The sequence below is a fragment of the Lissotriton vulgaris genome, chromosome 11 (genome assembly GCF_964263255.1).
Source record: "Lissotriton vulgaris chromosome 11, aLisVul1.2, whole genome shotgun sequence".
Classification (NCBI taxonomy): Eukaryota; Metazoa; Chordata; class Amphibia; order Caudata; family Salamandridae; genus Lissotriton; species Lissotriton vulgaris.
In genome coordinates, this window is record NC_141699.1 from 375,930,947 (window position 1) to 375,941,677 (window position 10,731).

Here is a 10,731-nt window from a genome sequence, read left to right on the forward strand (position 1 = left end):
CTACCCACCTCCCCCTGCTAGAGGATGGCCATTGGCCAACAGAAATAAGATTTGATGTTAGCTTGGAGCAGTGGATTACCTTAAAATTGATGTCACTTCCTCGTCTCTGCCTCTAAGGGCACAGTAAAGCAAGTAGTGAACTGACCGCAGTGCGCAGGGGTGGGCTTTATAATACTCTAGTGACGTCATCCTGGTGTCACTTGCAGTGCCAAGACAGAGCCTGCACCCCTACCGCTGATGGAGAGCTCTAAAAAGTTCCCAGATCCAGTCTGGTGCCAGGGGATATATAACAGGTGAGAAATATGCAGGTAGATATTGTATCCAGAAAGATCTTTATCAAAGGTAAGTGACTTTTTCTTATTCACTAGTCACGTTTGTAAACTCTTTTCGGAACAATTCATGGTGGGCGGTCATCTCTGAGCCATACCCATCCCCAGTTCGAAAAGTAAAAAATCTGGGAGTAATGTTCGAAGATCAATTGTGTTTCTCAGAACAGATCAATCATATTACATCTTCTTGTTTTTTATACCTTGAAGATTAAAAAAAAAAAAAAAAAAAAGATCTTTCCATTCATACCATTAGACTTACAAAAAACAGTAATAGTTGCCTTGGTTCTATTGAAGACAGACTACTGTAATGCTCTTTATCTGGGAGCACAAAAGCGTTTGCGGTTGAAGCTCCAGTCTCTGCAGAATGGGGTGGCCCGCTTATTATTAAAAATTCCAAACTTTAAGCCCATATCAAATAGTATTAGGAACCTACACTGGCTGCCTGTCCAGGCTATTGTAAAATGTAAGACCTTATGTATCATACACAAGACCCTCCATAATGCGGCCCCTTCCATCTTTCAGAAGTCACTTAGGTGGCTTGTCCCTCAATGTGACTGAAGATCATCCACCGCCTGATTGGTGGTCATCCACAAGGCCAAGAAGCCATATTGGAGGACTGGGGGGGCAGAAGTTTTTTCCACTTGACCGGTAAGCTGTGGAACACCATGCCATTCCCACTGAAGTCTCAAACAAGCAGGTTGGTCTTTAGAAAATCCCTGAAGAGGTGGCTCTTTGTTTCCAGGGTTTGAAGTATGTCTCCTGGTCTCTTGATTAGTGATAGCACTTATTAGCGCTAAGACGCCTCAGCATTCACGCCCTTTAGAAAAATATTACTTACTTACTTACTTTTTTTTTTTTTTTTTTTTTTTTTTCCAAAACCTTTATTGCTCCTTGTAGTCGTACACAGCATCTGGCCTACAACCCAACGGGCCGGCCGCCACACCAGTACTGAAATAGCCTCATTAATGGAAAAGTCTGTATACTGGTTGCTGATTCCGTGTTTTAGGTAATTCGCACTTTAGTGAAGGCGCATTGTTCATAAGTAATGTTCTAATTTGAGTAGGTTTGGTTTTTAGTTTTTTCAACAATAAACAACGTAAAAAATCAACAAAGAAATCACAGGTAGGTCGTCACGTGCTAAAGTGAATTTGTGCCGTGCAAAATTTCAGATAAATTACTCCGCATTTAGGTCTGCAAGGTCACACACACTAGTTGGTATTAATGATAGATGTACATGGAAATTCCTACGGGGTACTGGCCTTGTCTGCCCCTCCGCTTCATCCCTCCCGACTCCCACATTCTCCCACCGTCCCTACCCCTGCCCCCACTTAACCTCTCCTTAGGAACGCTAATCATCCTCCCATTCCTCATCAGATGAAATTGGTTCGTCCTCTGGTAAGGGTTCGCAAATGTCACCCCGGTATGTCTTACTTACTTTTTTGAGTTATTATAATGTTACTGTATATTTATTACTCTGGTATACATTTCAGTGGTAATGTTAACCACATGAATAATTTCAAATACAGTTGGACCTCCACAATTAATCTAGAAACCTGAAAAAAGCTTCCAAATAACTACGAGTAAAATGCAAAACTCTGTCTTCAGGATCAGCATCAGCATGGTTAGCTTTGGTCCTTAAACACACAATGCAGCTTTTCTCTCTATGTAAAGAAAACACACGTTTGTTTGCACGCCTCTTTTCATTTTTCTTTATTTAAAAAGTAGCTGTGGTGATAGGGAGAATTAGAGAGTCATCTGCCATGTCAAGTTTTGACTCTAGCTGCTTTTCTTTTATTTAAAAAGAAACAACCTTTCTCTTGTAAAGTATCCTGGGATGTCGCTGGAAGTTGACGCTATTCAGTATTCATGATTGTCATGAAGCTTCCTCCAATGGAGGGGTAGCATTGTAAGAAAGTTAAACTTCCTTCTGTCACTTCCGAATTTACCAGAATGAGCCTTTGCAGTGCAGCTCTGGACGTCTACCAATCAGCGACACTCATTGTTGCTCAGGAATCCATTTTGAGCGTCAGGCCTTCAGCCTCCCCATACACCCCTGAATCTAAGAAAGGAAGGTGAAGAACAGAGGGAGAAAAATATTGAATTTGATTGGTTGGTGGAAAAAGGTCCTTTTCATGGCGCTCCAGCTTTCTGTTCACCTTCTAACACACCCTGCAGGCACACACCACCAAGTATTTTGCATTTTCTTCGCCTCTTTCCACCTTTGATTTTACAATAATATAAATTAAAATAGATTTACCAAAGACAAAAAAAGGAGTATGCATAGCATTGGGGCAGAGGGTGTTGTTTCTTCTCACAGTAACCAATCCTAGTCTTTCTTCCACTGAACTCGATCAGAGACATTTACAACACCCACGGCCCTGGCCATCAGTTCTTACCCCAGATGTGCTGCTACATTCCTGATTGCTTTATTAAGATAACTGGTCATATATTAAAATGTTCTAGCTAGCTTTTTCGGACCTAGGGCCTGATTACGAGTTTGGCAGTGTGGAAGTGGGCCACGACAGAGCCCCGCTGCTACATAACCAAACCCGTACTAATACAGTCTGCTGGATTCTAACCAGAATACAGGTCAGGCAGTCCTGCCTTGGCGGTCCCATGGCAGTGCCATGCTAAGGCTCATATGTGAACCTTAGAAAGGCATCACCTCGGAACCACCAAAGTGTGTTCCTGCATGGCATGGACTGTGAAGTCCATGCCAAGCAAGAACTGGGGGGTGCATGCAGATGGGGGGCACATGTGCCCCCCTGTATGCATCTCTGGGCCCTGAAGCACAGTGCCCCCTTAGTTTTCTCACCGCCACCCTTTTCATGGCGGACTCACCGCCATGAAAATTGTGGTGGTGAGGAAATTCGTAATATGCTTGGTGGTGCCACAGCGGCACCGCCTTCATATTGCGGGCCTCAGACTGATGCAAGGCCACTTGGGATTTTGGATCCCTGGTGGTAGCAGCAGACCCATGGCGGTCTATTTGCCGCTGCGTCATGCCCAACTCGGAATACGGCAGACTGTCCGCCGGTGCGGCAGTAGCCACACCGCCACCGTGGGTAGGGCAGTCCGTTGGACTTTCAAATTCATAATTAGGCCCTTAGTAAAAATAGTGTAGTGTCGTTTATTCCCACAGACTGGACCCAGGCACAGATCAATGTCTCAGCTCCTTTATTTCCTTCCTTCCTCATGTAGGACCAATAGCTAACTGCCTCTTTGGTCCCCCAGCTCCTCCCTTTCCGCCCGCCCTCGTCCCTCACTCGGGCCGGTCCTAGTGCCTGACCAGTTTGGTCACTGGGCACTTTGCATCAACATCATTACATCTCCGCCCTCTGTGAATAAAAGAAAACAAAATAATATACACCACAGCAAAACAGCAAGTTATTGTCTTTAGAATTCTTCAATAAAGCGAGACGGTTTCGTAATCACACGTCTGGGGCGTGACGTCGCGTTTACTGTGAGTTGGCAGTGTCTCTGGGTCTCCTGGCTCCAGTTTCGGTTCGTCAGTAGCTCTTTGACATTGGGTCCGCACTTTTTGAAGTACGTCACATTCCTAGTAAGTCTTTTTCCGTCGGTCTCTGCAGTGATCATGGTTCCTTTTTGGTGGATCACTTTGAGTGGAACCTCATGGTATCGGCAATCAGTCTTTTTGTGCTGCTCTTGTCATGCCAGCACCCAGTCTCCCTCTTGGATTGAGGGGGAGTAGCATGACGTCGCTCATCGGCATAGTCCTTCATCCTTTCCTTCTTTATCTTGTCTCTGGCCGCGATCTCCTCATGATCAGAGTCGAAATACAGTTCGCGCCCTGCCATACTCATCATTGGTATTCTGGTGCACACTGGGCGTCCTAGCATGAGAGTGGCAGGACATTTGCCTGTGGTGGAATGAGGCATATTGCGGTACGCTCGCAATACCTCGTTGAGTGCTGTCTGAAGGCTCTTTCCAGTGAGTTCTGCTTGCTGGATGGTCTTCTTGATCGTGGCCATGAAACGTTCGATCATTCCGTTGGCCTGTGGCCATAGTGGTGTGATCTTGCGGTGTGTGAAGTCGAGGTGCCCGGCAAAGTCAGCAAAGTCATGGCTGTTGAAAGGAGGCCCATTGTCTGACTTCACCACTAGGGGAAGGCCCAATGCGGCAAAGACCTCCTCTAGGATCGGTATGACACTCGATGCTTTCGTGGATGTGCACATTTGTGCGATGGGGAATCGGGAGTATTTGTCCATGATGGCCAGGACGTATTGGCCCGATTTGATTGGCCCAAAGACGTCAATGGCAATGTGTTGCCAGACGCCCTCTGGTAGTGGAGACATTTGTAGTAGTGCAGAGGGATCTGAACGACTTACCAGTTGACATTGCGGACAGTCCTTCAGGGTCGTCTCCACCATCAGGTCTAGTGTTGGGAACCAGACTCTTTCACAGAGTGCTCTTTTTGTGGCTACTATGCCCCTGTGCCCCTCATGTGCCAGGTGGATGACCCCTTGTCTGAGTTGTCGTGGGATCACTATTCTGGTGTCTCGTAAGATGAGACCATTTTCGTCTATCGACAGTTCTTCGTGTACATGTTTGAATGCCGCCATCTCGTGTTTTTTTTTGTTCATTGCTTTTCGTGTGTCTCCAGCTGTTAGTTTGGATCAGACGTTTCACCTCTTGCAGGATGGCATCCGTTTGCGTCGCTTCACAAATGGCTTCCAGTGGAACAGCTGGAGGCCTCGCTTGATCCATTACGAAGTGAATGTATTCACTTCGTAATCGATTGTTCTGGTTTGCTGGACTTGGTGGGGTGCCGGGACATGTAGTCCGCGGGGTTTGCATCTTTTCCTGACTTGTGAATTATGCTGTAAGTGTATTCTTGGAGCCGTAGGCCCCATCGTTCTATTCTCGGTGGCATTTTTGCTCGCGGGTTACCAAAGATTGTGGTCAAGGCTTGGTGGTCAGTTACTAGTGTGAAATGCTTTCCAAAGATGAAGATATGGAAGTGTTCGCACGCCCAGACAACAGCCAAGCTTTCTTTTTCCGGCTGTGAATAGGCTCTTTCCGTGTCTGTCAGACTTCTGCTGGCGTATGCTACTATGTGTCGTCTGTCTTCTTCTCTGTCATATTGAGCGAGGATCGCTCCTAGTCCTACAGGACTGGCATCCACCGTGATTTCTGTCTTTCGTTTCGGATCGAAGTAGGCCAGGTTCTTTGCTGACTCTACAGTCCTCTTGATCTCTCGAAATGCCCCTTCACATTGAGTGGACCACTGGAAGGGCTGTCCTTGTTTTGTGAGCATCCTTAGCGGGTAGCTTAGCGTGGCATAGTCAGGTATGTATCTGGAGCAGTAGCTGGCCATGCCTAGAAATGATTGTACATCACCTAGTCCTCCGGGCTTGGTGTGTCGTTTAGCGCTGCAACTTTTTCTGGGTCTGGTTTCATGCCACTTCCAGAGAAGATGTGTCCGAAAAGTGTTAGTGTTGGTTTATGAAGTTCACACTTGTCTTGGTTGAGTGTGAGGTTGGCTTCCATCAGCGCTTGGCAGACCTGATCCAGTGCCTTGTTGTGTTCTTGAGGCGTTGCTCCATAGACGAGAATGTCATCGCTATAGTTTAGGACCTGTGGAATGTGATGTATTGTTCTTCTTATGGCCTCTTGGAATATTTTCGCTGCTGGTGACACCCCAAAGCTTAGTCTTTTGTATCTGAATAGTCCGAGGTGTGTCGAGAATGTTGTGATGTATCTCGACCTTTCGTGTAGTTCTAACTGATGGTATCCTTTATTGAGGTCTAGTTTTGAAAATATTTTGGCTCCGTTGAGTGAAGTGATCATGTCACTGATGTGAGGACCTGGATGTCTCTCTCTCTCTATTGCCGTGTTGGGCGCTCTCATATCCACACACAGACGGACTCGGCTGGTTTCTCCTTTCTTTGGGACTACCACGACTGGGGAGACCCATGGCATTGGCCCATCTGTTCTCTCAATGATATCCGCTTCTAGCAGGTCTTGTAGTTCCTTCTCCATGGCTTCTTGTAGGTGGAACGGGATCTTTCGGTGGTGTTGTGCCACCGGTGTGATTTATTCGTTTATATGCAATTTTACTTGGCAGTTCTTCATTTTTCCCAGGCCCTGAAAAAGCTTCGGAAATTTCTGGATGAGCGCTGGTTTGTCAGTGACTCTGAATAGGAGACTCACCAATTTCAATCGTTCTGCAGTGGCTAATATCAGGAGGCTGTCAGCTTCGGGGCCTTCGATGACATGGATGTAGGCCGATACTGTGTGATCTTGGTATGACAGTTTGGTCGCGAACTTCCCCAGACACGTTAGTGGCTCCTTTAACATCCACGTGTACACTTGTACATGGGCGTCTTCCAGCCTTGGCGGTGGTTTCATGCGTCAGTATTCCGTTACTGGTAAGTAGTTTAGTGTTCCCCCACTATCTAGCACAAACTTGGTGGGGTGAGAGCCAACTCTGATGTCCAGCCTTTGGTACTTTTTAAACTGATCAGGGTCGGCTACAGAATAGATGTATTCCTTCCGGTGTTGAAAGATGTGTGATTGCAATCGAGATTCTCTTGATGACGACCGCCGAGATTGACATGTCCTGCAGGAGTGGCAGCTGGATTGTGACGACCCAGTTGATGAGTCTCGTCTATCCTGGACTGCTCTGACGTGATTACGACTGTTTGAAGGCTGGTGTTGCCTGTGCCTTCCCCTGTGTTCATTCTTTGGTACTGCTCCACACATGCTTTCAAAATGGTTGTCTCTATCACACTTCCGACATTGTTGTCCTAGTGCTGGGCATGCATCTGCATGCGGGAAATCATACCCGCATCTGTAGCATTTGAGTTGTCTGTCTGATCGTCCCTTCTGATGACTCGTGTTTTTGTGTTCTTTGCTTGACCTGTGGCGATGTCTCTTGGATCTGGAAGAATGCACTTGTGGTGGAGATCGTCCGTGCACTTGTCGAGACTGCGTCCTGAATATTTGTTCCCGTCCCTCACTTTTCCCGGATTCGATTCTCTTCGCATGTTCATCAGCTTGTTTATCCACTCTCTTCATCTCTACGATCTCGTCCAACGCGTAGCTTCTTTTGAGCAACTTGTGTCTCAGTGGTTCGGAGAGACAACCTTCAATGACTCTTAGTCGCAGGGCGTCTTCAGTTGAGAATTTGTCAAAATCACAGTGTTTCGCCAGTCATCTGAGACGTGTTACGAACGCCCCCATTTGTTCACCTCTCTCTTGTGCGGCCAGGTTGAACGTGTACCGCTCAAAGTCGACGTTCCTTTTGTGTAGGAACTTGCGGTCTAATGCTTCACGTACTTTGTCGTATGATTCAGATTACTCTTCTGGCAGTTCTTTTATGATTCGTCCACCTTCCCTGCCAATTAGGTTCTTGAGAGCAAACAGTCGCTCTTCGGGGTCTGTCACCTTGGATGCTTTCATGAATACCTCAAAATCTTCTATCCATTCTTGCCATCGCGGACCCATGCTCCCGCCAGATTCAAAAACGAGGGGCTCGGGCCTGCGCAGAAATGAGGCTCTCATTATGCTTGTGGGGGCTGGGTCGGGCATTGTACACTTGTGGTTCTTGACTCCTTTCACGGGCTTAATTCACTTTCTGTTGCACTTGCCAGTGCTTGTTTGGTGTCTTTATTGCACTTACCAGTGCTTTATTCTTGTCCCTGTTGCACTCGCCAGTGCTTGTTTGATACTTCTGTTGCACTTGTCAGTGCTTGTTTGCTGTCTCTCTTGCACTTGCCAGTGCTTGTTTGTTACTTCGTTGCACTTGCCAGTGCTTGTTTGGCGTCCCTATTGCATTTACCAGGGCTTTATTTTTGCTTCTGTTGCACTCGCCAGTGCTTGTTTGATGCTTCTTATGCACTCGACAGTGCTTGTTTGTTGTTTGCCAGTGCTTGTTTGCTGTTTCAAGCTCTTCGCCTGACTTCAAAATGGCCGCTGACGATCCCTCGCAGGGGATTGGTCAATGCTGCCTGACTCCAAGATGGCTGCCCGGGAATCTCGTTTCTAGCGAGATTTCGTCCGTTTTTCTTTGTTTCTTCACCGGGGACCCAGTTAATCGGCGTTTTCACTCACCGCAGCCAGGATCCACCGCTTGAGTCACGATCAAGTAGGGCAGCTTTCTTTCTCTTCCGCTGCCGAGGTGGGCACTCGGTGGGCGTTCTCCTTGGCCACACGCTTCCGCCGCCGAGGTGGGCACTTGGTGTGCGCTTTTGGTAGCGCGCTTCCGCCGCCGAGGTGGGCACTCGGTAGGCGCTTTGGTTAACACTCTTCCGCCGCCGAGGTGGGCACTCGGTGGGCGTTTTCGGCAACGCGCTTCCGCCGCCAAGGTAGGCACTCGGTGGGCGCTTTCAGTAGCGTGCTTCCGCCGCCGAGGTGGGCACTCGGTGGGAGCTTTTTTTTTGGCAACGCGCTCGAACCTCCTGACGTGGGGTGAGCTCCAGGTGGGTCGATGACCTCTGGGTGCCGAATTAGCCGCATGGGGAAAGGACACCTTCGTCGCCAGTTGTAGTGTTGTTTATTCCCACAGACTGGACGAAGACACAGATCAATGTCTCAGCTCCTTTATTTCCTTCCTTCCTCATGTAGGACCAACGCCTAACTGCCTCTTTGGTCCCCCAGCTCCTCCCTTTCCGCCTGCCCTCGTCCCTCACTCGGGCCGGTCCTAGTGCCTGACCAGTTTGGTCACTGGGCACTTTGCATCAACATCATTACAGGTAGGACCAATGTTTCCCCGTCTATTGAACATTTGCAACACAGCTATGAAATGAGCGCAACATTGTCTTCCGAGGTTGCATGCTGTCCTGTAATAAGAGGTTTAGAAAAGTCTGAAAGAACATCTTTGCTTAGCACAGGTTGGACGGCTTGGCTCTGCTTTGCCCATTTCTCTGTACTTTTGTTTATAATGCATTTCTCTCTCGTTTTCTTAGGGGTGATCCCTCACATTCACAAAGCTCTGCTCGCAAAGAAAGGACAGCAGAAAACAGCATAGGTCCTGGCGAGTGCACCGAAAATCTGTCTTCTTGCGTCCTCCTTCCATCCCCACTGTGCTGTTCCTGAATGCAAGAACAATGGGGATGTGTGCATGTCTGGATTTTTAAAACAACCACATTCAAAGGCAAACGACTGCAGAAAAAGTCTTTTGTATGTTTTAGGGTCATACAAAAGGACCCTTGAGCCATTTGGCAGCAATATGTGTATTTTTATTGATTAACATTATCCCATTTGTTTGTATACAAAATGGAACTAATAAACCACTTTTTACAAATCTCTGAAGTGTATATACGGATACTTTCAACATATTAGCATTAAAAAGCATACAAAATGATAACCAGATTTGTCCCATGTAATTTATCTCTGGGGGATGAACAGCTCAGCAGGCCTTGCTGTGCTTCAGATATGATTTGCTGGTGGAGAGTTTTCACAGACATGACATCCTGCCCTGCCTCTGACATGGCAGCTACCAGAGGTTGTTGAAGCCTGCATCTTCATCTAATGTTTATATCGATTGTGTTCCCGGTAGTTGAGGGCTGATATTTGGGAGGACATGCTTTCCTGGTCAATGAGGGGCACACAAAGGTCTCTCCTGTTGCAGTAGCTGAGCCTGTTTGTAAAACTCTCATGCTCCTCCCTTAGTAGAGTTATCTGTTCCTCTGACTCTTGGTCTAAGCACAGCAAGATGGCTCAGGATCCAACCTTATACCTTCTTGAGTCTCCCAGAATTAAGGTATCAACATTGGAATTGTATTTATATAGCGCTTACTACCCCTGAGTAGGCGTCGAATCGCTTTTTCAGTGGGTAGCATGCCACTCTGGAAACCAAACAGGATTAGAGGGTAATTAGTATAGGGAAATAGGACATTTATTTGATCAGTGGACATATTAGTCTGTTAGTTGGATTGAAAGAATAGTGGAGGAATAGAAGAGGGAAGGTTTTGCATTTATATGGCGCTTGCTACCTCTGATGAGGTGGTGAGGCGCTTTTAGGCAGGTAGCACCCTACTCCTGAACCCTGATCAACATTTAAAAAAGTGGCATGAAGGACTTTTACTTGTTCAACATTGACTGTTCATTAATGGAAGCGTGTGTTAATGTTGGGAGCACCCTTCTAAAGCGCCAGCAGTGTAAGAATCCCCCCTGCATAGGTAACGGTCTTACCTTTCAGCCTCTCATCTTCCATATCAGGGGTCCACCAACCTGGACGAGGCAGTAGGAAGTCAGAGCATGGTCATCCTAGTTAGACGGTGGTAGAAAATCTCCTGGTGTACCACCCCTTCTGAGGTAATGCAAATTACTTGCTCCCGTGCCATGTTTTCAATCAGCGGCATTGCCAGCAGGCATGTCTCTATTCCATTTTACAATACAGAGGGGGTGGGCACACTGCTGGCACCACAACAAATGT

The 10,731-nt window shown here is 47.2% G+C and overlaps 1 protein-coding gene across 2 annotated transcripts in view; it reads left to right on the top strand.

Annotated features, from left to right (window-relative positions):
* The window catches only part of LOC147679802 (histone H2A.V-like), a 171,541-nt gene extending 161,884 nt beyond the window's left edge, over window positions 1–9,657 (top strand). Inside the window, exon 6 of one of the 2 annotated variants that reach the window (XM_086944754.1) lies at window positions 9,260–9,657. In XM_086944754.1, the coding sequence (XP_086800880.1) occupies window positions 9,260–9,321 (62 nt within the window). In that variant the 3' untranslated portion in view covers window positions 9,322–9,657. The remainder of the gene's footprint in view (window positions 1–9,259) is intronic. The other variant, XM_086944755.1, reaches the window with a different exon arrangement.
* Window positions 9,658–10,731: the final 1,074 nt, after the last annotated feature.